At 52.5% G+C, this 26,582-nt stretch overlaps 1 protein-coding gene across 1 annotated transcript in view; it reads left to right on the top strand.

Moving 5' to 3' along the window:
* Positions 1-26,582, top strand: part of LOC144729269 (plasma membrane calcium-transporting ATPase 2-like) — a 231,618-nt gene that overhangs the window by 122,529 nt on the left and 82,507 nt on the right. Inside the window, exons 8-12 of the mRNA XM_078609397.1 lie at positions 12,912-12,953; positions 17,877-18,035; positions 18,745-18,959; positions 19,461-19,583; positions 19,768-19,887. Of these exons, the coding sequence (XP_078465523.1) occupies positions 12,912-12,953; positions 17,877-18,035; positions 18,745-18,959; positions 19,461-19,583; positions 19,768-19,887 (659 nt within the window). The remainder of the gene's footprint in view (positions 1-12,911; positions 12,954-17,876; positions 18,036-18,744; positions 18,960-19,460; positions 19,584-19,767; positions 19,888-26,582) is intronic.

The following is a 26,582-nucleotide window of genomic DNA, read 5'->3' as shown; positions in this document are numbered from 1 at the left end:
CAGAGAGAGACCTCAGGTCAGGATGAGCCAGAGGGAGACCTCAGGTCAGGAGGAACCAGATGGAGACCTCAGGTCAAGATGAGCCAGAGGGAGACCTCAGGTCAAGATGAGCCAGAGGGAGACCTCAGGTCAAGATGAGCCAGAGGGAGACCTCAGGTCAGGAGGAACCAGAGGGAGAACTCAGGTCAGGATGAACCAGAGAGAGACCTCAGGTCAGGATGAACCAGAGGGAGACCTCAGGTCAGGAGGAACCAGAGGGAGACCTCAGGTCAAGATGAGCCAGAGGGAGACCTCAGGTCAAGATGAGCCAGAGGGAGACCTCAGGTCAAGATGATCCAGAGGGAGACCTCAGGTCAAGATGAACCAGAGAGAGAACTCAGGTCAGGATGAACCAGAGGGAGACCTCAGGTCAAGATGAGCCAGAGGGAGACCTCAGGTCAGGAGGAACCAGAGGGAGACCTCAGGTCAAGATGAGCCAGAGGGAGACCTCAGGTCAGGAGGAACCAGAGGGAGACCTCAGGTCAGGAGGAGCCAGAGGGAGACCTCAGGTCAACAGGAGCCAGAGAGAGACCTCAGGTCAGGAGGAACCAGAGGGAGACCTCAGGTCAGGAGGAGCCAGAGGGAGACCTCAGGTCAAGATGAGCCAGAGGGAGACCTCAGGTCAGGATGAGCCAGAGTGAGACCTCAGGTGAACAGGAGCCAGAGGGAGACCTCAGGTCAGGAGGAGCCAGAGGGAGACCTCAGATCAGGAGGAGCCAGAGGGAGTCCTCAGGTCAGGTGGAACCAGAGGGAGACTTCAGCTCAGGAGGAGCCAGAGTGAGACCTCAGGTCAGGAGGAACCAGAGGGAGACCTCAGGTCAGGAGGAGCCAGAGTGAGACCTCAGGTGAACAGGAGCCAGAGGGAGACCTCAGGTCAGGAGGAGCCAGAGGGAGACCTCAGATCAGGAGGAGTCAGAGGAAGACCTCAGGTCAGGTGGAACCAGAGGGAGACTTCAGCTCAGGAGGACCCAGAGTGAGACCTCAGGTCAGAAGGAGCCAGAGGGAGACCTCAGATCAGGAGGAGCCAGAGGGAGACCTCAGGTCAGGAGGAGCCAGAGCGAGACCTCAGATCAGGAGGAGTCAGAGGGAGACCTCAGGTCAGGTGGAACCAGAGGGAGACTTCAGGTCAAGATGAGCCAGAGGGAGACCTCAGGTCAAGAGGAGCCAGAGGGAGACCTCAGGTCAAGATGAGCCAGAGGGAGACCTCAGGTCAAGAGGAGCCAGAGGGAGACCTCAAGTCAAGAGGAGCCAGAGGGAGACCTCAGGTCAAGATGAGCCAGAGGGAGACCTCAGGTCAGGAGGAACCAGAGGGAGAACTCAGGTCAGGATGAACCAGAGAGAGACCTCAGGTCAGGATGAACCAGAGGGAGACCTCAGGTCAGGAGGAACCAGAGGGAGACCTCAGGTCAAGATGAGCCAGAGGGAGACCTCAGGTCAAGATGAGCCAGAGGGAGACCTCAGGTCAAGATGAGCCAGAGGGAGACCTCAGGTCAAGATGAGCCAGAGGGAGACCTCAGGTCAAGATGAACCAGAGAGAGAACTCAGGTCAGGATGAACCAGAGGGAGACCTCAGGTCAAGATGAGCCAGAGGGAGACCTCAGGTCAGGAGGAACCAGAGGGAGACCTCAGGTCAAGATGAGCCAGAGGGAGACCTCAGGTCAGGAGGAACCAGAGGGAGACCTCAGGTCAGGAGGAGCCAGAGGGAGACCTCAGGTCAACAGGAGCCAGAGAGAGACCTCAGGTCAGGAGGAACCAGAGGGAGACCTCAGGTCAGGAGGAGCCAGAGGGAGACCTCAGGTCAAGATGAGCCAGAGGGAGACCTCAGGTCAGGATGAGCCAGAGTGAGACCTCAGGTGAACAGGAGCCAGAGGGAGACCTCAGGTCAGGAGGAGCCAGAGGGAGACCTCAGATCAGGAGGAGCCAGAGGGAGTCCTCAGGTCAGGTGGAACCAGAGGGAGACTTCAGCTCAGGAGGAGCCAGAGTGAGACCTCAGGTCAGGAGGAACCAGAGGGAGACCTCAGGTCAGGAGGAGCCAGAGTGAAACCTCAGGTGAACAGGAGCCAGAGGGAGACCTCAGGTCAGGAGGAGCCAGAGGGAGACCTCAGATCAGGAGGAGTCAGAGGAAGACCTCAGGTCAGGTGGAACCAGAGGGAGACTTCAGCTCAGGAGGACCCAGAGTGAGACCTCAGGTCAGAAGGAGCCAGAGGGAGACCTCAGATCAGGAGGAGCCAGAGGGAGACCTCAGGTCAGGAGGAGTCAGAGCGAGACCTCAGGTCAGGAGGAACCAGAGGGAGACCTCAGGTCAAGATGAGCCAGAGGGAGACCTCAGGTCAGGAGGAACCAGAGGGAGACCTCAGGTCAGGAGGAGCCAGAGGGAGACCTCAGGTCAACAGGAGCCAGAGAGAGACCTCAGGTCAGGAGGAACCAGAGGGAGACCTCAGGTCAGGAGGAGCCAGAGGGAGACCTCAGGTCAAGATGAGCCAGAGGGAGACCTCAGGTCAGGATGAGCCAGAGTGAGACCTCAGGTGAACAGGAGCCAGAGGGAGACCTCAGGTCAGGAGGAGCCAGAGGGAGACCTCAGATCAGGAGGAGCCAGAGGGAGTCCTCAGGTCAGGTGGAACCAGAGGGAGACTTCAGCTCAGGAGGAGCCAGAGTGAGACCTCAGGTCAGGAGGAACCAGAGGGAGACCTCAGGTCAGGAGGAGCCAGAGTGAGACCTCAGGTGAACAGGAGCCAGAGGGAGACCTCAGGTCAGGAGGAGCCAGAGGGAGACCTCAGATCAGGAGGAGTCAGAGGAAGACCTCAGGTCAGGTGGAACCAGAGGGAGACTTCAGCTCAGGAGGACCCAGAGTGAGACCTCAGGTCAGAAGGAGCCAGAGGGAGACCTCAGATCAGGAGGAGCCAGAGGGAGACCTCAGGTCAGGAGGAGCCAGAGCGAGACCTCAGATCAGGAGGAGTCAGAGGGAGACCTCAGGTCAGGTGGAACCAGAGGGAGACTTCAGGTCAAGATGAGCCAGAGGGAGACCTCAGGTCAAGAGGAGCCAGAGGGAGACCTCAGGTCAAGATGAGCCAGAGGGAGACCTCAGGTCAAGAGGAGCCAGAGGGAGACCTCAAGTCAAGAGGAGCCAGAGGGAGACCTCAGGTCAAGATGAGCCAGAGGGAGACCTCAGGTCAGGAGGAACCAGAGGGAGAACTCAGGTCAGGATGAACCAGAGAGAGACCTCAGGTCAGGATGAACCAGAGGGAGACCTCAGGTCAGGAGGAACCAGAGGGAGACCTCAGGTCAAGATGAGCCAGAGGGAGACCTCAGGTCAAGATGAGCCAGAGGGAGACCTCAGGTCAAGATGAGCCAGAGGGAGACCTCAGGTCAAGATGAGCCAGAGGGAGACCTCAGGTCAAGATGAACCAGAGAGAGAACTCAGGTCAGGATGAACCAGAGGGAGACCTCAGGTCAAGATGAGCCAGAGGGAGACCTCAGGTCAGGAGGAACCAGAGGGAGACCTCAGGTCAAGATGAGCCAGAGGGAGACCTCAGGTCAGGAGGAACCAGAGGGAGACCTCAGGTCAGGAGGAGCCAGAGGGAGACCTCAGGTCAACAGGAGCCAGAGAGAGACCTCAGGTCAGGAGGAACCAGAGGGAGACCTCAGGTCAGGAGGAGCCAGAGGGAGACCTCAGGTCAAGATGAGCCAGAGGGAGACCTCAGGTCAGGATGAGCCAGAGTGAGACCTCAGGTGAACAGGAGCCAGAGGGAGACCTCAGGTCAGGAGGAGCCAGAGGGAGACCTCAGATCAGGAGGAGCCAGAGGGAGTCCTCAGGTCAGGTGGAACCAGAGGGAGACTTCAGCTCAGGAGGAGCCAGAGTGAGACCTCAGGTCAGGAGGAACCAGAGGGAGACCTCAGGTCAGGAGGAGCCAGAGTGAAACCTCAGGTGAACAGGAGCCAGAGGGAGACCTCAGGTCAGGAGGAGCCAGAGGGAGACCTCAGATCAGGAGGAGTCAGAGGAAGACCTCAGGTCAGGTGGAACCAGAGGGAGACTTCAGCTCAGGAGGACCCAGAGTGAGACCTCAGGTCAGAAGGAGCCAGAGGGAGACCTCAGATCAGGAGGAGCCAGAGGGAGACCTCAGGTCAGGAGGAGCCAGAGCGAGACCTCAGATCAGGAGGAGTCAGAGGGAGACCTCAGGTCAGGTGGAACCAGAGGGAGACTTCAGGTCAAGATGAGCCAGAGGGAGACCTCAGGTCAAGAGGAGCCAGAGGGAGACCTCAGGTCAAGATGAGCCAGAGGGAGACCTCAGGTCAAGAGGAGCCAGAGGGAGACCTCAGGTCAAGAGGAGCCAGAGGGAGACCTCAGGTCAGGAGGAGCCAGAGGGAGACCTCAGGTCAGGAGGAGCCAGAGGGAAACCTCAGGTCAGGAGTAGCCAGAGGGAGACCTCAGGTCAAGAGGAGCCAGAGGGAGACCTCAGGTCAAGAGGAGCCAGAGGGAGACCTCAGGTCAGCAGGAGCCAGAGGGAGACCTCAGGTCAGTAGGAGCCAGAGGGAGACCTCAGGTCAGGAGGAGCCAGAGGGAGACCTCAGGTCAGGAGGAGCCAGAGGGAGACCTCAGGTCAGGAGGAGCCAGAGGGAGACCTCAGGTCAGGAGAAACCAGAGGGAGACCTCAGGTCAGGAGGAACCAGAGGGAGACCTCAGGTCAGGAGGAACCAGAGGGAGACCTCAGGTCAGGAGGAGCCAGAGGGAGACCTCAGGTCAGGAGGAGCCAGAGGGAGACCTCAGGTCAGCAGGAGCCAGAGGGAGACCTCAGGTCAGGAGGAGCCAGAGGGAGACCTCAGGTCAGGAGAAACCAGAGGGAGACCTCAGGTCAGGAGGAACCAGAGGGAGACCTCAGGTCAGGAGGAACCAGAGGGAGACCTCAGGTCAGGAGGAGCCAGAGGGAGACCTCAGGTCAACAGGAGCCAGAGAGAGACCTCAGGTCAGGAGGAGCCAGAGGGAGACCTCAGGTCAGGTGGAACCAGAGGGAGACCTCAGGTCAAGATGAGCCAGAGGGAGACCTCAGGTCAGGAGGAGCCAGAGGGAGACCTCAGGTCAGGAAGAACCAGAGGGAGACCTCAGGTCAGGATGAGCCAGAGTGAGACCTCAGGTGAACAGGAGCCAGAGGGAGACCTCAGGTCAGGAGGAGCCAGAGGGAGACCTCAGATCAGGAGGAGCCAGAGGGAGTCCTCAGGTCAGGTGGAACCAGAGGGAGACTTCAGCTCAGGAGGAGCCAGAGTGAGACCTCAGGTCAGGAGGAACCAGAGGGAGACCTCAGGTCAGGAGGAGCCAGAGTGAGACCTCAGGTGAACAGGAGCCAGAGGGAGACCTCAGGTCAGGAGGAGCCAGAGGGAGAGCTCAGATCAGGAGGAGTCAGATGAAGACCTCAGGTCAGGTGGATCCAGAGGGAGACTTCAGCTCAGGAGGACCCAGAGTGAGACCTCAGGTCAGAAGGAGCCAGAGGGAGACCTCAGATCAGGAGGAGCCAGAGGGAGACCTCAGGTCAGGAGGAGCCAGAGCGAGACCTCAGATCAGGAGGAGTCAGAGGGAGACCTCAGGTCAGGTGGAACCAGAGGGAGACTTCAGGTCAAGATGAGCCAGAGGGAGACCTCAGGTCAAGAGGAGCCAGAGGGAGACCTCAGGTCAAGATGAGCCAGAGGGAGACCTCAGGTCAAGAGGAGCCAGAGGGAGACCTCAGGTCAAGAGGAGCCAGAGAGAGACCTCAGGTCAGGAGGAGCCAGAGCGAGACCTCAGGTCAGGAGGAGCCAGAGGGAGACCTCAGGTCAGGAGTAGCCAGAGGGAGACCTCAGGTCAAGAGGAGCCAGAGGGAGACCTCAGGTCAAGAGGAGCCAGAGGGAGACCTCAGGTCAGCAGGAGCCAGAGGGAGACCTCAGGTCAGGAGGAGCCAGAGGGAGACCTCAGGTCAGGAGGAGCCAGAGGGAGACCTCAGGTCAGGAGGAGCCAGAGGGAGACCTCAGGTCAGGAGGAGCCAGAGGGAGACCTCAGGTCAGGAGGAGCCAGAGGGAGACCTCAGGTCAGGAGGAACCAGAGGGAGACCTCAGGTCAGGAGGAGCCAGAGGGAGACCTCAGGTCAGGAGGAGCCAGAGGGAGACCTCAGGTCAGCAGGAGCCAGAGGGAGACCTCAGGTCAGGAGGAGCCAGAGGGAGACCTCAGGTCAGGAGAAACCAGAGGGAGACCTCAGGTCAGGAGGAACCAGAGGGAGACCTCAGGTCAGGAGGAACCAGAGGGAGACCTCAGGTCAGGAGGAGCCAGAGGGAGACCTCAGGTCAACAGGAGCCAGAGAGAGACCTCAGGTCAGGAGGAGCCAGAGGGAGATCTCAGGTCAGGAGGAGTCAGAGGGAGACCTCAGGTCAGGTGGAACCAGAGGGAGACCTCAGGTCAAGATGAGCCAGAGGGAGACCTCAGGTCAGGAGGAGCCAGAGGGAGACCTCAGGTCAGGAAGAACCAGAGAGAGACCTCAGGTCAGGATGAGTCAGAGGGAGACCTCAGGTCAGGAGGAACCAGAGGGAGACCTCAGGTCAAGATGAGCCAGAGGGAGACCTCAGGTCAGGATCAACCAGAGGGAGACCTCAGGTCAGGAGGAACCAGAGGGAGACCTCAGGTCAAGATGAGCCAGAGGGAGACCTCAGGTCAGGAGGAACCAGAGGGAGACCTCAGGTCAAGATGAGCCAGAGGGAGACCTCAGGTCAGGAGGAACCAGAGGGAGACCTCAGGTCAGGAGGAGCCAGAGGGAGACCTCAGGTTAACAGGAGCCAGAGAGAGACCTCAGGTCAGGAGGAACCAGAGGGAGACCTCAGGTCAGGAGGAGCCAGAGGGAGACCTCAGGTCAATATGAGCCAGAGGGAGACCTCAGGTCAGGAGGAGTCAGAGGGATACCTCAGGTCAGGTGGAACCAGAGGGAGACCTCAGGTCAAGATGAGCCAGAGGTAGACCTCAGGTCAGGAGGAGCCAGAGGGAGACCTCAGGTCAGGAGGAACCAGAGGGAGGCCTCAGGTCAGGATGAGCCAGAGCGAGACCTCAGGTCCAGAGGGAGACCTCAGGTCAAGATGAGCCAGAGGGAGACCTCAGGTCAGGAGGAGCCAGAGGGAGACCTCAGGTCAGGAGGAACCAGAGGGAGGCCTCAGGTCAGGATGAGCCAGAGGGAGACCTCAGGTCCAGAGGGAGACCTCAGGTCAGGATGAGCCAGAGGGAGACCTCAGGTCAGGAGGAACCAGAGGGAGACCTCAGGTCAAAATGAGCCAGAGGGAGACCTCAGGTCAGGATGAGCCAGAGGGAGACCTCAGGTCAGGAGGAGCCAGAGGGAGATATCAGGTCAGCAGGAGCCATTTACCGGGCAGCAGGGTGTGCCACAGGAGTAACATGTGTGCCTCACAGCAAGAAGCCCCTGGGTTCGCTGCCTGACGAAGGCACATTTCTGTGTTGTTCTCTCCCTGTTCTGCATTAATCTCCTCGAGGGCTTCCTCTATCCTCCACAGCTAAAAAAATACTTTGTCAGTGGCATGGGCCATATATCCCAATGCAGGACCCTCTTGAAAGAGAGTCTTTCTTGAGTGATTAAGTAATTATTAGTGTATTATTATTTTTTACCTCAAGCATGTGGGGTTTCTGTTGCTATTGTGACCGTTATGCTTCGCTTCTGAATTCACAAATGCATCTGTCAATGGGACCACAACAGCCCAAATTGTTTACATTTCCACCGTGTTCCAATCCGATGCCAGGCCAGATATTGAAACGAATTCCATATATCCTGCTATTTGCGCTATTCTTTGCAACGCTAGGCGATCACGAAGGATTGCGCTGCATTTCACTGACATGGCCTGGAAGTCGTTTCGCAGTCCGGAGGGGGGGGGCCCGTGTTGCTGCTGTGTGTGTGGAATCTCATTTGATATAATTTGCTGGTAATGTCTCAGCATTGGGATGTTTTGGCCAATAGCGGTTACATTGTGTTTGTGTGTGTGTTTAGCTGTGGGAGGGAAAACTGGACGACCCAGATCAAGACTGGAGGTCTGTCCTCCAGTTTAAATAAAGATGCTGAAAACCCATTCAGAATAACTGGGAGAACATACAAACTCCACTTTAACATTTTAACACTTCACAGAGAGAGGCGCCCGAGTCAGGAATCAAACTCAGGGTTTCTTGCTGCGATGCGCTTGCGTTACCACTGGGAAAAACCTGCTGCCCCGAATACTGCCTTGGTGCCTTTTACCCCACGATGTCCTTGCAAACTAAAACACCCCCACCCTTTCCCTCTCTCATTATACCCCCCATACTCTGAAGCCCTTGAGGTTGAGTGCAGTCAAATCTTGATATACAATCAAATGTAGACATTTCATTCATCTCAATTGGATCTTGAGGCGAACCAGTCAACTACAATACCATCCCTTTAAAATAAATAGAAACTGATTTTGTAAGAAAAATCAATGAATAAAAATCTCTAGCCTCCCAACAAATGTACCGAGGTAGGATTGCGGGAAATTAGCTCGATGGAGATGTGATGTGGACCTGGGGGGCGAGTGGGATTTTGTGCAAGGGATTTGGAAGTGTTCCTGCTTGTCCGTGGAGGAGGTGTACGTGTTGTTTGTCACGCCATGCGATCGAAATGTGCATGACACAGTGCACCAGGATGAGTCATGCCGCTGGGGCGCTGGCGTGCAGCACGATGCATACGCATGCGACGCATTTCTCGAGATAATCCATCACGTGTGACACAGCCAGCAGAGAAATTTAATTTGAATGAAATATCTAGAGAGCTGATTAAATCAGCGGCACATAAACATGGTGTATTTTTTTAGAGAGGGGCTATCTAAACATGTGTGTAATACACCAGATCCCTAACACAAGCACGGCCATGTGACACGGCATTGAGCAATCGGTATTTGCAGGACAGAGCTAACCCCCAGAGTTAGTGGTTCCGTAAGCTGTTGATGTAGAGCCCTGGTGTTGGCTTCATACTGATTTCAAAGGAGTATCATCGATAGCTCCCAAAGCATTTTCACCTTTTATCTTCAGTTACAGAATCTGAATGCAAAAGCTGTCACCAGAAAGGACCAGCAAACAGGTGCTTGCTGTACCATGGGACCTTTTTTTTGGGCAGTATCACAGTATGAAAAATAAGAATAGGTTTTAACCTTTCTGCTAATGAAACAGGAGGTGTGAAGATGTTCAAACACCAAATAGATACCTTTTGCACGGGTACCTGCTGACTAAACGCTCGCACCGCTTCTGCATCTCGTGTGGCTCTTTGCGAGAGCGGTGTCAGTTCTTTGGATAGCACCTCGTGATTCGAACTCTGCCTTGCGTAAATAACTCGACAATGAACACTTAATCCCTTCTTTTCATGTGCATTTATTGCCTTTTGTATGGGCCATTCTGTGCTCGCTTTGTGAAGCAGTTGAACATTGCAGCTGTTGGCTCCGTACATTCCGTGACACGGTAGAGGAGTATCTGCGACAGAGGCTCTGCCGCATGGCTCGGTGTAGCAACGGTCGGGCAAGCCCCAGGTAGTGCACTCGTCATGGCGAACGCCTGTTCCTTGACAATGACAATACGTCTCAAGCAGCCAAGGTGCGTAGCGTGGCTCAGTAATCTGGCGTGGCAGACAAAAACAGACACGATGTGTGCACAATACATTTGAATCCAACAGTCAAGTGTGGGCCTTCTTCATGCATTGCGATATAAGGATACCACACACACATTGGGTCAATGTAGCGGTGCAGAGCTTTGCCGATTCACTGCCAGGAGAAGCCTCCTGTCACTGCCTCTACTTGCAGGTTTACGCTGCAGTGTAAACTGAATTGTGGGTAGATATTTTATAGATGTAAACTAAACTATTTTATTTTACCAGTTGAGGTCCACTGAGCTACGTAGCTCTTTTTTAGAAGCGACCTGGCCACCACACATGACAGCTCAACGAATTGGGCTTATCACCTGGACATTTATCGCAGCCAAATACGATAAATGCGTCTCAATTCTAAATGTGGAAAAAAACGCAACCACGGGGACAACATGGCAAACTCCAAATACGCAGCAGACGTCAGGGTCCGAGATCGAACCCACGAACTCCTGCATGCCTGTCCCCAGGAACACAACTCTCCTCTCTCGTTACCTCGCAAGGCTTTGGTGTCAACTTACAGCTCTAGTAAACCATAACATATTTAACAGGGATCTATTAAATTAAATGAAATACATGAATAGTATTTAGACTTGTAAACATTTATATATATATTTAAATGTACGCAAATTATGAAATATACCTTTCATCATTTGAACATTTTGCATCGCCGTCATTTCCTGTAATCTGCAGCTATCTGTGGATCCATGATGCTCGCCTGCCTTCGGTAACTCCGTAATCGGCCCCCATTGGCAACGTCACACTGCGGAGCGTGCTCAGCACCTGCCTGTCAGGCAAGGCCCAGGGCTACCCCGTGCCGGCCGTGGGAACGCCGTTGCCCCCCCCACCCCCCCCCCCCCCTGGAGACTGCTTCTCCGCATCCTGCACGCCATTGTGGGGCCCAGGGCCCCTTCAACCACCGCCGCTTTGACGCGACCCTCCATGCGACGTCGCCCGCGTCCCGCGGCGCGGATGGGAAGTTGTACTCGTCGATATTTGCGCGTATGTATTGGGAAGCCTTGGCGGCGAGGTGTTAACTACCTCGCCTGGTACACAGGAGGTTGCGGGTTCAATCCTGACACTTGACGCCTGTATATTTGGAGTTTGCATGCCTCTCTCCCCGTGGTCGCGTGGATATTTCTCTGGGTCCTCTTGGTTTTTACCTCCACATTTAGAATCAACATGCGTTTAAAGTATAGTTTTTTTATCGTATCTTGAACTTATTTTGCAGGGTACGTAGCCAACCATACTAATCGGATGTGCGGGGAAAGGACAACAAACTAAACACAACAACAAGCAGTTCTAAATGAATGAATTTTAAATCGAGATTTAAAAGTGCATAGCTCCAGTGACTTCTTAACATCGGAAAGAAAGAGTGTTCCAGACGGCCGCAGAAGTACATCTGAAAGTGCCGCACGATGCGGTGACACTAAGGATCCCTCGCACATTCTTGTGCACTGGTAAGAAGGATAGTTAACAGATGTGTGTGTGTGTCCTTTATTCAGCTAGGAGGTGGAATAGACCCATAGAGATGCACGGGTGACCTGGGCTACATGGAGAACAATTTGCTTTGCTTCTCATTGTAGTGCTGAGGGCCCTGAGTTTCCAACGTTACCACCAGACGCAGCGGAGTTGAGGTGGTCCCACCTGAAGCGCAAGCCGAGACGGGTGCACTCGCGGCTCGTGCTGTGAGCGTTAATAACTCAGCCCGGGCGTGGAGCCGCACCGACCGTGCCATCTCCGTGAAGCTCTTTGCACAGAGCGGCTGGAGGTTGCAGCCGCATAAATACTCAGTTCTCCCCACCCCTGTGTTGGTGAGCTCAATTGCACCTGTGCTTGTGCGTGACTGGTTACGCGCGCACGCACGCAAATGTATAACGCGCGCAGTATTCGTTCACTTTCAGAAAGCGCTCGCGCGAGTGATAGAGAGAGAGAGGGAGGGTGAATAATTCAGAGGCACGGGAAACCAAGGCAGCCAGAACCATTGCAAAGCAATTGCCCAAATTCTGTGGCCCTTTCACGGGATGAAAAGCTCTAGAGGCACGCGGTTAGTCATTTTCTTCACTAGGCCCCTTCAGGGCGGTGGCCGCTCCTTTCCACTCTTAAGGGGAAGTTTTATTTTAATTTCGATTTTTTTTCTTCCCGGTTGTGGCGCTAGCGCCGTACACTGGACGCAGGCCGCTAGAAACGGCGGAGGCCCCGGCACCCCCTCCCCTGCGGTCACCGGCATCGTAGCGTCGCTGTTCGTGTCGTTTGACGTTCGTTCGGCACGCGCCGATGCACCGGGGTCTTACACTCGCGACACGAGCGCCGGATCGTGCACGCGCGAAAATCGTTTCCGGATTATAGAAATTGTTGTTGGTGAAGTTGCTATGCACAGGCCTGAAGGCCGTACGTGGTAAGCGGTCCAGCAACAAACAGTGCTTGTCGACTTTGTACGAGAATTCATAATCAGAATCTTTACTTAGACTGCAGGAAGAATCCGATGAGCTATGAAGCTCTTTTCCACAGATGTCCAGCAGGGGCACGGGGGTCAGAAGGTTACAACAACAAAGAATATGACAACACGGTAGGAGTGCAAAGTATAGGAAAGCTAAGCAAGCCACCAAATGCACTCTTGGGCAAGGCAGCAAAAGAAAAACAGTCTCTCGGTAAAATTGCACACTCACATTTCACTGTCGATACATTGAGCAGCGTGATAAGACCTTGGGGGGGAGGCAGGGGGCGGGAAAGAGCTGATGGGATGGAATTCCAGGGTGGAGCAGTGTGAAGGAAAGAAGCGGAAAGAGAAGTGAGGTAGAACGTCATGTTACATGTGGTGTCACGTGGTGTTACACATCATGTTACATGTGCTGTTACATGTGGTGTCGCATTTAGAACCATTGAACTCACAGAAGGGAAAACATGAGAAAGCGTACCAATTAGATGGTAAAAGCATGAAAAAAAGACATCATTCTTGAATTATGACCCTGAATCGGGATGACTCGTCGAACCTCTGAGTCGACACATGCCCCCCCCCATCCCCCCCGTTCTCCGACATGCACGCCAGCGGACTGCGTTTCGTCGTCTACACATCGTCGCCATCGTTCTCGCCATCGTCACCATCGTCGTCGCCATCGTTGTCGCAGTCTCTGTTTGCTTTGCGTTTCGAGCGGTGCTGCGTTTTGTCTCGTTGCCTCATTTTTATTTTACCCGTTGCTCCATGTGCGTTTGTGTCTGTAGGGAAAAAACAGGACAAAGCTGCAGAAATCAACCGCAACAAAGGTAACAGAGAATGTATGGACCTCCTAGCTGCGTTGAGGCACGAGCTGCGGCAGCAGCTGCTGCTGCTGCTCTCTGCTTCTCACTCGTAGACATCGATTATTTAGCAGCTGATCCTTCATACCCGGCATTGCCCTCGTAAGCACACGCTTATTAATGCGGCATATTTTCCCCCGGCTATATATTTGACAAACATTTAGATTGGCACAGTCACACACGTGCCACCTCTGTGTTTTACACAAACTCATTATTTTTCTTGGCTTTGATTTCAAGATTTGTTGTAACACACAACCGATAGCCTTCTTTAAAATAATTTAACTAAAGGAAATTATTTTTATTGCGTGTTGACGGCGTGTTCATCAACCTAACGAGTAGAATTGTCGCTCACGGTGTGATGTCAGCACGCGCACCAGGGAACCCGGAGGTCTTTAGCCTTTGCCATCGTCGTTGTCAACATCGCCGATCGGAATCATTACTAATCAGGTTGACGTTGCCATTAATGGCAGCAATGCCTCTGACGGATGCTCCCGAACCTCTCGCGCGTCTTGTGCTCGCTTTATGCCATCGGGTGCTCCTCTGAAGTCGCTATCCCCCTGCACTGTAATGTCGACGTTACTTTTATCTCTTTTCTTTGAATGCCACAAAGTCACCCTCAGGGTGTCAGTTCAGCCGATGCCAGCGAAGACCCATGGGTGTGGCTTATTTTTCCCCGTGTTCATTTGTTGTATGAGGGAAATGATGATGATGATGACGACGGTGATGTGTGATGATGGTGGGGATTATGTTGAATGTGAAGGATGTTGTTTGTGATGAAGATTGCGAATGATAATGATGATGGTTTATGTCAATGATTGACCATAGTGGTGTTGAATGTGGCGTGATGATGATATGGATGATGGTGTTGATATGTGATGATGGTGACAACAACAAATGATGATGGTGACGATCGTTAATGGTGGTCGCAGCACGGAGAGATGTTGAGCAGTTGACACTCTTGGAGAGACTCCGACATGCACTTGGAGAGACAGAGATGATTGGAGAGAGACAGAGAGACACACAGAGAGACACGGATGCATGAGCAGTCTCACGCACTCGCGCAGTGATGACGTCGCTGCATGTAAGCCCCCAGCAGTGTAGGGATAAAGGGCCATGAGCGCTTGCTCATGTGTGTTGCTGCAGATGTTTCTGATTAGTGAATTCTCAACCAATATCTAATTTGCCAAACCGTCAGAACCAGAGGGGTGGAAAATTCCCACAGCAGTTGAGGCCCTGCCCCCCCCTGGCGGGCTGTGCCCCCTCCGAACCGCCCCCCCCCCCGAGCCCCCACCCACCCATAGAGGCCGGCGAGTCGGCGGCCGGGCGGCCGGCTGGTGTAAATGCCGGCCTTGCGGGAGGGGGGCCGAATCTCCAGCTTAGCCAGGTTGTGCCGAAGGTCTTGCGGCGGTGGCAGCGGCGGCGGCGGTGGCAGCATCGCTGGCCATGTTTTCCTCTAGATCTTGACGAATACAAACAGATGCGCGCATCTGTGCGTACGTACGTGGGGTGCTCCAGCTGCCCATTCCGCAAAGCGGGAACCTGGTCGATAAGACACTGGCATTGCGCCAAATTGCGAGAAATGTCTTTTAGTTGAAGAGTTTCCACTGACGGAACTTTCCGCAAAGCCAATGTTCAAGCCCTGTGCAATGCCCAGGCCTCCGATGTGGCGAAGAGAGCGCGTCATTTTAAAATCACCTCATTCCAACGTCGCACATCTAACTCAGGATACTGAATAGCAGTATCACCCTCATCCTAATCTGCCCATTTACAAAGCCACCGCTTTGAAAAACGTTGTCCCTACAACGTTAGCTTTTGATAAGTGAATGATACAATGGGAATTAGTTTTTTTGCATTGTAATATTTACTACTGCCCTTTATTGCGGCACGGTGAACATTTGTCGTGGCACTCCGGTTAGTGCACGGCGACGGGAGCGTGGTCAGCTTCACGGTGAGCGCAGGGTGATCGCAGGTTGAGCTCGGAGCGAGCTTAGGGTGAAAGTAGGGTGAGCACAGGGTGAGCTCGGGGTGAGCTCGGGGTGAGCTCAGGGTGAGCTCAGGGTAAGCTCGGGGTGAGAGTAGGGTGAGCTCACGGTAAACTCACGGTGAGCGTGGGGTGAGCTCGGGGTGAGCTCGGGGTGAGTGCCGGGTGAGTTCGGGGTGAGCACGGGGTCAGCGCAGGGTGAACGTAGGGTGAACGCGGGGTGAGCTCGGGGTGAGCGCAGGGTGAGCGCAGGGTGAGCTCAGGGTGAGCGCAGGGTGAGCGCAGGGTGAGCTCAGGGTGAGCGCGGGGTCAGCGCGGGGTGAGCGCGGGGTGAGCACGGGGTGAGCGCGGTGTGAGTGGACAGCCCGGGAAGCAGCGGCTCACCCTTGCGCAGGTTTTCACACACCCACGTGGGGAGCCTTCATCCAGCAGTGGATTGATCTCGGCTGACCCCGATGATGATGATGATGATGCTGATACCCAATTTAAACATGCGGTATATATGATCTTTGTTTCGTCCCCTTGATGTTTAACGTGACAAAACGGGGAAAGATACGAGGTCGACTTCAGATGTGGATGCTGTAAAAATAGTTGCGTTGCTTAGCTTTGGATTTTCATCGCCAAATTCTCTACGGAACAGTAAATGGCATTGCTCTTGAGGTCTCTGTACTGGATTACATCTTCTGCACATTAAAGTTCATATTTATGCTTCCGCGGCAATTTTTCACACCTGCAATACCCATATATTTATTTACTTCTGTTCTACAACCAGGAGCGGTTCGAGCCCTTTCCGCGCGTAGACCCTTCACGACCAACTTTTCTCCACAATTGTGGCTGTCGCGCCTGATGATGCTGGTTGTTGTAAACACCGGCGAAGCGTCACGGCACGCGAATTGTAAACGCTGCTGCTGTAGTGAGTTTAGTCTGAACTCGTGTCACTAATCGGCACGTCTCATTGACGCGACAAAGCTCTTTTATCTTCTTGGTTCTTTCGGTAAAGTCACGTAGAAGGGAGATAATAAAATAATAAAAATAAAACAATAAAATAATACAATTCTCACGACGTTTTGGCCACAATGCAAGCAGCCGTCCTCAGGTGAAGAACAGGTCTGTTGGAAAGACAGCGTCTGAATGACGACGGCTGTTCTTCACCTGAGGACGGCTGCTTGTGTTGTGGCCGAAACGTCGTGATAATTATTTTAATATGTTTTATTTTTATTATTTTATTATTTCCATTCTACGTGACTTTACCGAAAGAACCAAGAATATGAATCCCTGCAGTCACGAAAGCTTTCAATCGAAAGGTAAACAAGGTGTTTACCAGGTAATGCTTCGCGCTACCTTTACCCTCCTGGGTAATTCTTCTGAGCCACCTTTACCCTACCTTTTACATTACCCCTTGGCATGGTCGACACCTTTACCCTTTTACCTGGTAAAAAGAGTAAATTACCTTACCTTGCCGAGGCCTAATCTGATATATGTCGTATCTATCGGTTTGGAGCACCCAGTATATTTGTTTTCAGTGTCAGGGTGATAACAATCAAACCGATTGTATGAGCATGGTTACCCTCACCAGAAGGGCTTAATGAACATTTGAATGAGTGGACTGATAGAAATAATAATTTGACTTGAGACCCAGGCTGCAACATATATTTAATTGCATTCTTACGTGATGCAGTTTAAGCATTGCTCCATTGCTGTTCTTCCATGGTTGGAATCCTGATGTCATTTTCACTTCCTTCCCCGGAGGCTGCAGTGAAGTAAGGTGTGTGCCGCAGACGCAGCGGGCCCGCGTGCGGCGTGCGGCGTGCGGCGCATGCCTTGCTCTGCGTACCGCGGCCTTCGTGACTGGGCCGATCGCCGTGCCCACGGGCGGTGACGTTGCCCGGCGGTAGCGCGTTCGTCGCCTGCCCGCAGAGGTCGCGCTTCGAATCCGGCAGGCTGCCCCGGTGGACGTTGCGGTGCGATCAAAATACCTCTTCGCCTCGTACGTCAAAGGTCCCCTGGCCGTCGTTTGAAAACAACGAGGCCATCTTGTGCCGGCCTCGTGGACCACATTTTGACGACAAGTTTAAAATCGCCTGCAAATCACTGAGTCGGGACATCACAGAGAATCGTCTCTCCCGGATGTAAAACGACTGCTGACTGCCGGCGGGTGAAACATGGTGCCTTCGCGAGAGCCGCGCGCGATTACTCATTCTTATTCTTTTATTACGCAACACTCGGTATGCGTGCACGACATATGAATATATTGGCAGTGTGACGCACAGGTTAGGAGTGAGCGGTGGTGCGCTGCGTTGTTGCGTGGTGTGCTGCGCTGTTGGGTGGTGTGATGTGCTGGTGGGTGGTGTGATGCGCTGGTGGGTGGTGTGCTGCGCTGTTGGGCGGTGTGATGCCCTGGTGGGTGGTGTGATGCGCTGGTGGGTGGTGCGCTGCGCTGGTGGGTGGTGTGATACGCTGGTGGGTGGTGTGATGTGCTGTTGGGTGGTGTGATGCCCTGGTGGGTGGTGCGATGCGCTGGTGGGTGGTGTGATGTGCTAGTGGGTGGTGTGATGCCCTGGTGGGTGGTGTGATGCCCTGGTGGGTGGTGTGATGCCCTGGTGGGTGGTGTGATGCACTGGTGGGTGGTCTGATGCGCTGGTGGGTGGTGTGATGCGCTGGTGGGTGGTGTGATGCGCTGGTGGGTGGTGTGATGCGCTGTTGGGTGGTGTGATGCGCTGGTGGGTGGTGTGATGCGCTGTTGGGTGGTGTGATGCGCTGGTGGGTGGTGTGATGCGCTGTTGGGTGGTGTGATGCGCTGGTGGGTGGTGTGATGCGCTGGTGGGTGGTGTGATGCGCTGTGCACACCCGTCGCGATGCACTAACTGCCGCCCTTCCCGTCGCGGCATGTCTCTTTGTCACGGCCAAAGTGAAAGCCCCGGACGGGGTCGCCGACATGGAGATGGAGCCCTTGAAGGGTGCCGACTGCGAGGACAACAAAGAGAAGAAGCGCTCCAATGTCACCAAGAAGGAGAAGTCGGTGCTCCAGGGCAAGCTGACGAAGCTCGCGGTGCAGATCGGCAAGGCCGGTACGCCGTCGCGCGGACGCGCTCTCGCCATGACCCGTAGAGCGGCGTTCATCCTCTTTGCAATGTTTTTTAATATTGCATTGAAAGAGGTCAACGCAAGCGATCGTCGCTTATGGGCGAGCCGTTAATTGTTGCCCTCCATGAGGCCGTACGAGAGAGGAAGACTGAACGAGGTAACGGCGTGAATAAAAAGGCCTCCGTTTATTAAGAGCAAAGTTGCACTGCAGAAGTATAATTCTTTCTGTACCAAGAACCGTTTTTCAATGTCGTGTATGTCGTATAGTTCTGTGAGAGCGAACCTCAAGCCAGACTGCGGTGATGGTGAAATAAGATCAGACCTCGGAGGTTGGAATTTATGGAGAAATTTGGTGGCATCAAAACGTCTTAAACTGTGATGACCTCTTGACCTTGACTTTCAGTCGTTCCATTTGAGTTCAGGGGGACATCACCCCAGCTAATATTAATTTGGGGGTGGCGGGGGGTAGAGGTCGCCTACTCAGGCTCATGGAGAGTCCCAGCTGTCTCAGGCTGTCGGGCTGCTGGCATCACGGGCAAGAGCCATCGACGAGCGGCTCGGCGTTCGGCACGTGCAACGCACACGCAATGTGCGGCGACGGCGTTCATCGTCGTGGCTTTGTCGTGGCCGTCACTCCTCGGCCGCGGTGGTGACCGTCGCCGTGGTGGCGCTTGCCCTCCGTTCCCTCGGCAGGCCTGGTCATGTCGGCCATCACCGTCATCATCCTCGTGCTCTACTTTGTGATCGAGACGTTCTGGGTGCAGGGCATGCCCTGGCTGCCCGAGTGCACGCCAATCTACGTGCAGTTCTTCGTCAAGTTCTTCATCATCGGTGTCACCGTGCTGGTCGTGGCTGTGCCCGAGGGGCTTCCGCTGGCTGTCACCATCTCACTCGCCTACTCCGTCAAGGTGCGTGCCGCCCGCGGTGGGCCGCTCCATGAACGGGGTCAGTGGGGCGAGCGGGACAAGCGGAGGTAACGGGGTGAGTGGGGCGAGCAGAGTCAGTGGGGAGAGCGGGGTAAGTGGAGCGAGCGGGGTCATTGGAGCAAGCGGGGCCAGTGGGGCGAGCGAGGTCAGTGGAACGAGCAGGGGCAAGCGGGGTCAGTGGAGTGAGCGGGGTCAGCGGGGCTAACGGGGTGAGTGGGGCAAGCGGGGTCAGTGGAGTGAGCGGGGTCAGCGGGGCGAGGGGGGTCAGCGGGGCGAGCGGGGTCAGCGGGGCTAACGGGGTGAGTGGGGCAAGCGGGGTCAGTGGAGTGAGCGGAGTGAGCGGAGTCAGTGGGTCGATGTTCTACAGCAGCAGGCTGCGGGCTCTGGCGGACAGCGCTTTGTGTCGGTGGCGTCGGCAGCTTTGATCGTGGTGACATTACAATCTTGTCCTCCTGACGTCCGTTCCAAAATGTTCACCGGCAGAAAATGATGAAGGACAACAACCTGGTGCGGCACCTGGACGCGTGCGAGACGATGGGCAACGCCACGGCCATCTGCTCTGACAAGACGGGCACGCTCACCACCAACCGCATGACGGTGGTGCAGGTGAGACGCTCACCACAGCCACCAACCAACAACTGAACTGCTACCCACCAACCACTAGCCATGAACTACTACCCACCAACCAACAACTGAACTACTACCCATCAACCACAATCCATGAACTACCCACCAGCCAAAAACCACGACCACAACCGCTGAGCACGTGTGCGCGTGGCCGTGGGTACAGGCGTACGTGGGCGACGTGCACTACTGCTCCGTGCCCAGCCCCGACGCGCTGGCGCCCGCCATCATGGATGTGCTCACCACCGGCATTGCCGTCAACTGCGCCTACACCACCAAGATCCTGGTACGGCACCATCGTGGTCCCTTCTCTGCCTCGTTGGACGCGGGTTCCGTGTGCACGCGTACTTAATTGTCTTCAATAGTGCCGTACGGATTGAATACGAAGTACGTGATTCACCATTGCTTGTTGGGTTAGGTCACTTAATGAGCTGACTACATTTTTTTATGTAACTACCTCCACCACCTGACACAGAAAGCATTTAACACCCCAGGTGTGAACGTTTCAGCTCACCGGTAAGTTGGAGAGGAATACTCACAAGTAAATTTAGCAATTTGACGCAACGTTTTGCTTGAAACCGCATCGAGCATCTTCAAACACTCCTAACAAGAATCAATTATATTGGCTACGAATCCTACGGGTTAAATTAACACACGGTGTGTTTTTCCTCCCTGCTGAAGACACCGAATGATCTTCTTGGTTCTTTCGGTAAAGTCACGTAGAAGGGAAGTAATAAAATAATAAAAATAAAACATAATAAAATAAAATAATTCTCACGACGTTTCGGCTACAACGCAAGCAGCCGTCTTCAGGTGAAGAATGAGACACTACCAAGCTAGGAGCTTATATATAAGCTGGGTTGGAGGTGGAAGAGCGCCTTAACAAAAAGAATGTGCATATGAAGAGGAATTTAGCATATTCATGGGAAATGCGTAGGAGGTGGGCGGGGGGGTTTCAAAGTCATATTATGCCCATGCATTATGCAGGATCAGCAGCACCAAGGGGGGGTGCAGTGAGTAGCATTAACAAAGGAAAGGAATGTTAATAGTATGTAGCTGCAGTTACTAAACAACCACGTAGAAAACTAAAGTATAAACTACATAAAAAACTAAAGTATAAACTGCATAGCACCATCAGTATACTTACTATACTCTACAATAAGCTGAGTTACTAACAGCAAGTAATACATTACAATTCTACGTCGTAAAAATTATATAATATGCTTCCATCTAAACTTTATTCTCTTACATCACACGAGCATACACCGTACTATTTACTGCCATAGACAAACCCAACATTAAATTACATACTGTATTGCTATAAACCACATACATTTTAATATACATTTTAAAATAACACTATGTATTATTCTACCCACCCTAATGTGTATCACACTGCTATATGTTTACTATACAATTACGATACTATATATTACTTTGTACATTGTATTAAGCATATAAATGTTATACTATTTGTTATTATACACTGTACCATTGACATGAATATGCTAAATTACTCTTCATATGCACATTCTTTTTGTTAAGGCGCTCTTCCACCTCCAACCCAGCTTATATATAAGCTCCTAGCTTGGTAGTGTCTCATTCTTCACCTGAAGACGGCTGCTTGCGTTGTAGCCGAAACGTCGTGAGAATGATTTTATTTTATTATGTTTTAATTTTATTATTTTATTACTTCCCTTCTACGTGACTTTACCGAAAGAACCAAGAAGATGAATACCTGCAGTCACGAAAGCTTTAAATAGAAAATTACACCGAACGATGGTGAAGGTAATAGTGTAAGTGGGCTGCTGCTGCTGCTGCTGCATGCGGTGGTGGTGGTGGTCGGGCGGAGGAACGGTGGCGTGACGGTCAGCGCCGCCGCGTCCCCACTTCCCCCACGCGTGTTTCTTCTCGCCATCCACGCCAGCGACGGTTGATAATATGGCCGTGTGAGCTCCGAGCAGAGTCGCGGCCCCGTGCTCCGCATTGACGCGGGCGCGGCGGAGGGTGCATGACGCCGACCGCAACCACTGCGGCCGCCTGCCGGGCTGACGTGGGACGCCGATGGAACGCGCGGGAACCAAATCACGTCGGGTGATTTCAGCGGCTGGCGGTCACGGGGGACCATGGGCAGATTCTTTCCGCACGTTTAACGTGATGGGATAATAGCATGCACGCAAATGGAAGCAGCTCGTACGATAGTTGCTACGTGGGCAAACGTGACGGGGTGCACGTGGCACGCAGGAGGTGGCTACGTTCGCACAAAGCTATGATGCAAGTTTTAATGTTAGCGTTTTTTAATGTGTGGTTTTCAGAAACGCTCAGACACAGAATGATTCAGTACACGGTGTGCGCGTTAAGGAGTTACCCGAAATTTTTTTATAATGCACCAGGAAATTTATCTCGATAGCAGATTAGATGGGGAAAAGAAAATAATGAATGAAGACCGAGTTGCTCTGAAGAGCCCAATTTTTTTTTTACCTGCGATGTTATCTCGGACAAAGGCGTTTAAAAAAAATACAGATAACTGAAGTTTGTGGCATTGATGATAGGACCGAAATATCCGTTATCTGGGAATTCTATAATTTGCTCTGGCCATACCCTCTGGCAATGCAAGAAAGGCAGCACTGTAGGTCCAGCAGGCTGCATTGAGGCCACGTTTGAGCTGTGGACAGAATGAGGTCACAAGCATTTGATGCATTTGTCAAGGGCAACGCTGCTCCGTGAATATATGTCAGGCAAAGTTTACGCGGCAAATGTGCGGAGAGGGCCCCATCGATGGATCTACATGGAATCGAGGGAGCATATATGTTCGCTGATTTCCAGATTATTTTATGCTTCACTTTTTATGCATTCCCCAAGGATTTTTGAGCGGGCCTTAACGATGATATTGGTAATTGAGACCTGCTCCTTCCCTTGGTTGTCTGCCTGCTTCGATAGCACTCTTCCCCTTGGGGCATCCAGGCAGAGGTTGGGGTCGACTCCCCGGTGTTATGCCTGGCAGAACTGTGGGTTTCACTGCCCGGGAGGAGCGTTTAGCAGGAGTTGGAGCCTGACACTGACATTTTGCAATGTCTACTACACAATTTTCTTTTTTTTTATCTATAATTCCGCACATCCCTATCGCTCACACCTGCCCATTACTAAAAATGCATTTTCTTTTTATAAATACTCTACAGCTGTCGCATTTGTGTCAGTCGCAGGCTTAGTCCAAGTTCATTGTCGATGGAAGGCTGACAAGGTGACCCATGCGATTCTTTTCTGCTTTCGTGCCTTGAACGATTGGTGGTGTCTGCGTTTGCTGAGCACAATGCAGGGCCCCAGTTGCCACAGCCGAGGCTCGCGCTCCTCCGGTTTATTGTTGAGAGTTGCTCGCAGAAGCCACGTCATTATAAAAGATGTCCCTGTCAATTGTTGAAGCGTGGAATGTTATAGTGGAGTTTGGTAGAACGCAAATTCTTTGCTTAGCCTTGCAAGTCAAAATCACTGCGCGATTTCCACTGAAATCTCACAGAATTATGTATAATGTATTTAATAATTAAAATATCCACATAATTGGGAAAATATGCGAGGCCTCAAACCGTTGTCATATTGTCATGGCAGGCGAGGGGTTTCCCTTTATGTCCTGATTTCAGCATGACGCCAGTATGACACTTTCTGTGTTTGTTTTTTGTCCTTCCCCCGCACCTCTGATTAGCACGGCTGGCTATGTACGGTGCAAAAGAAGTTCAACATACATACATAGACACATACATGCAGTCATCCTCGCAGCGGCTTTTGACTGGCCATCGAACACAGACGGTCACTTGCAGGCTTTCAGATGCGCTTCTGCGGCCGTCTGGAACGCTCTTCCTTCCGTTGTTAGGGAGCCACTGGGAGCTATGCACTTTTAAACCCAGATGGAAAACTCATTTCTTTAGAGCTGCTTTTTGTGTTTAGTTTGTTGTCCTTCCCCCGCAAATCCAATTAGCACGGTTGGCTACGTACGGTGCGAAAGAAGTTCAAAATACAGTACATACAGACATACCGGAGGGCACGTGGTGAGTTCTGCTGCAGCAGGATGAGCGCTGAGCCACCTCTCGCATCTCCCTGGCGAGCGCTCTGCATTGCGCGTGGCGCTGTGAGTTACAGAGCAGCCTTAACTGTGGTCTGCCTTTATTCCACGTATTGAATGCTGCCATTTGACGGCACTCGCAACCTTCACAGCACAAACAGCAATGCAGTTGAGGTCACGCAGCGGTGGTGAGAAGGGGGGGGGGGGTGACGCTTTGTGAGTTTATTTACATTCGCATGTTGCACAAAGGCTGCGGTTGAATTTGAAGACAGTGAAAGTGATGCAAAGGCTAATGGGCAGGCATTAGCATCTGTATCGTGATGTATTTTTAATCCCTCAAATTAATATAGCTCTATTTTTATGATTAAAAAAATGGGTGAGTGCGGGGGGGGGGGGGTTTGGCTGAATGAGCACCACCGTGGCGCTTTTGATGTCTCTGTGTGAAGCCCCTTTGTGCTGCGGCTTCGCTGCGCTCGGTGGAGAATACGCTCGGCAAATCGCCTCCGCTCGCTCACCACTTTAATGGAATGCAGGACATTCCGGCAAAGTCGCAAACGTTTTTTTTTTATTCAGAGCATCTTCAGCGTTTTATATATATGGAAAATACGGGAGCTGAATTTAAAGTACCGCGTTCCTGTTTCGCGAAGCCTCCATTGAGTCTCCTAAGAGGAGCCACCCGCTTGGGATGTTTGGCCAGTTTGTTTTTTTATTGAATATTTCAGCATGATGATGGAGAGCCGGGAGGATCCTGAGAAACCCCATGCATGCATGGGGGAGAAAGCTCATAAATCCTGACTATGAACATATTTTTTATTTTACCAGGTAAGGCCCACTGAGCTATATAGGTCTTTTTCAGAAGCGACCTGGCTATGACAAATGATAGCCCAATGAAGTGGCTCATCACGTGGACATTTATGGCAGCCAAATACTCTAAACGCGTGACGTTGATTATAAATGTGGAGAGAAAAACTGGAGGACCCGGAGGAAAATCCACGTAACCACGGGGAGACAGGCATGCAAACTCCAAATATACAGCAGGCGTCAGGGTTGAGATCAAACCCACCACCTCCAGATGTGTTGGCAACCTACTTTCTGTACTGACTACTACACAGCATGATTTACCGAAGCATTTGATTTCAGGTTTGTAGTCCACGCAAGCTCCCAGGGAGGCTCTTATATTTCCCACAGTGGTGCATGTTTTAATTATTGATCTCGTTTGATGTGTTTTTTAAATGTCAATAAAATAAGCAATTCTTTAATATTGATCTACAGTTAGCAATTATCACAGGAGCCTTGGCAGGGAATTGTTATTCCGCAAGGGACATATTGACAACACATTCGATCGTTGGAGCTACCAGATCCCTATTGAAGGGATTGAACATATACTGTATAAATGAACAATTTCAGATTTTTAATATGAAGCATTCGTTAGCCACGAATAACTCGGTATTACCTCATGGCCAAGGAATAATTAAATGAGCATGTGCGTGTGCATCAAGGGGTATGCGGAGGCGTCCCTTCACGATGCGCTATGAATAGGCGACGTTGTCTCGATCCGCAAATGATTGGAAATCCAAAAAAAAGACCAAAATGTCGGCAAATTCCCATCACAGGTTTGGGAATGAGGAAGCGTCACCATACTGCACTCTGTTTTTCTGCTGGTTTTTTTCGTTTCTTTAATCGTAAACAAAACCTTATCCACCCAATGCACAGCATAACCGTGGGACCGTGTTCGCTTCTGCTTTGAACAAGTGAATGATGTACAGTACAATAAAAAACACATTGCAGCCTTTGACGGATACAAACAGCCTGAATGACGATAGCTCTCCCGAGTGTGGCTTGCAGCGAGTGCCCCAGGTCACGCTCGCGACGTTCTCGTTCCGGTCTCGCGCCCCCCTGGCCGTCCCCATGCCACCGGCAGGTGGTGGCAAAGTCAGAGCGCAATTGATGTTATCAATTTTTTTTGTAGTTTATTAAGCCAGATAGCATCATGCGGCAGTTTGGTGCAAATGCAGCCTCGTAAAATAAGAAATCGGCCAATCGGGTCGCCCATTGAGATTTGTATATCAATGGGCTTTGCTCAGTGGGAAATACTCCGATTCTACAGGGCTCCTGCCCCTTGTCAGACGTTTAAGCTATTTTACTTTGTGTTACCAGGTACAAGTCCACTGTGCTGCATAGCTCTTTTTCAGAAACGACCTGGCCACAAATGATCACTCGCTTATTTCGTGGAAATTTCGACCGGCCAAGTTCTCCAAAACGCGTGATGTCAATCCTAAATGTGGAGGGAAAAACAGGAGGACCCAGAGAAAAAGCCACCACGGGAAGCGAGAGAGAGACATGCAAACTCCATACATAGTGGGGGGTTACGGATGAAAAACTTTCACTTTGAATCAGATTTAAAAGCAGTGCATGTGCGTCAACCCTTAACGTGCCTGTGAAAATTAATTCACCACGTTGACACCTGTCCATGTACAGTACGTCGGTTTGCGTACATTTGAGTCAGGTCGTGTGAACCCAAGAAAGCTAATTATGAATCGTGCTACAGCATTGGTCGTGAATGCCTGCGTGTCAAAGTCAAGACGTACGGCGCAATGCGAGGGAAACATGGTGCACGCGTGTGGCGGAAACGGTGGTGCAGCGGTGAGCGCTACGAACCTGGCGTCCCAAGTTCGATTCCCGGTCACGGCCAACACCGGTGACGATTATCTCAACCGGTCCTGGGCCTCCTCTAGGTCGACTCAGCCTGAAATTAGTGTCTGGTGCGATGTGTAAACATCGCCACTCGGGAGACAAAAGCGGCCGGGCGTGGTGGTGTTGATCACCCACCCCCCTCGTGTGCTGTGCCGGCCTTTATAGGTGCTCGCTAACAGCACTTACCCCAACAGTCTGTTAAGGTTATATGGGGATTGTTGTTTTTGTCTTTG

The sequence above is a fragment of the Lampetra planeri genome, chromosome 32 (genome assembly GCF_965212315.1).
Source record: "Lampetra planeri chromosome 32, kcLamPlan1.2.h2, whole genome shotgun sequence".
Lineage (NCBI taxonomy): Eukaryota > Metazoa > Chordata > Hyperoartia > Petromyzontiformes > Petromyzontidae > Lampetra > Lampetra planeri.
The sequence above is the reverse complement of the archived record's forward strand: the minus strand, read 5'-3'. Positions and strand labels throughout refer to the sequence as shown.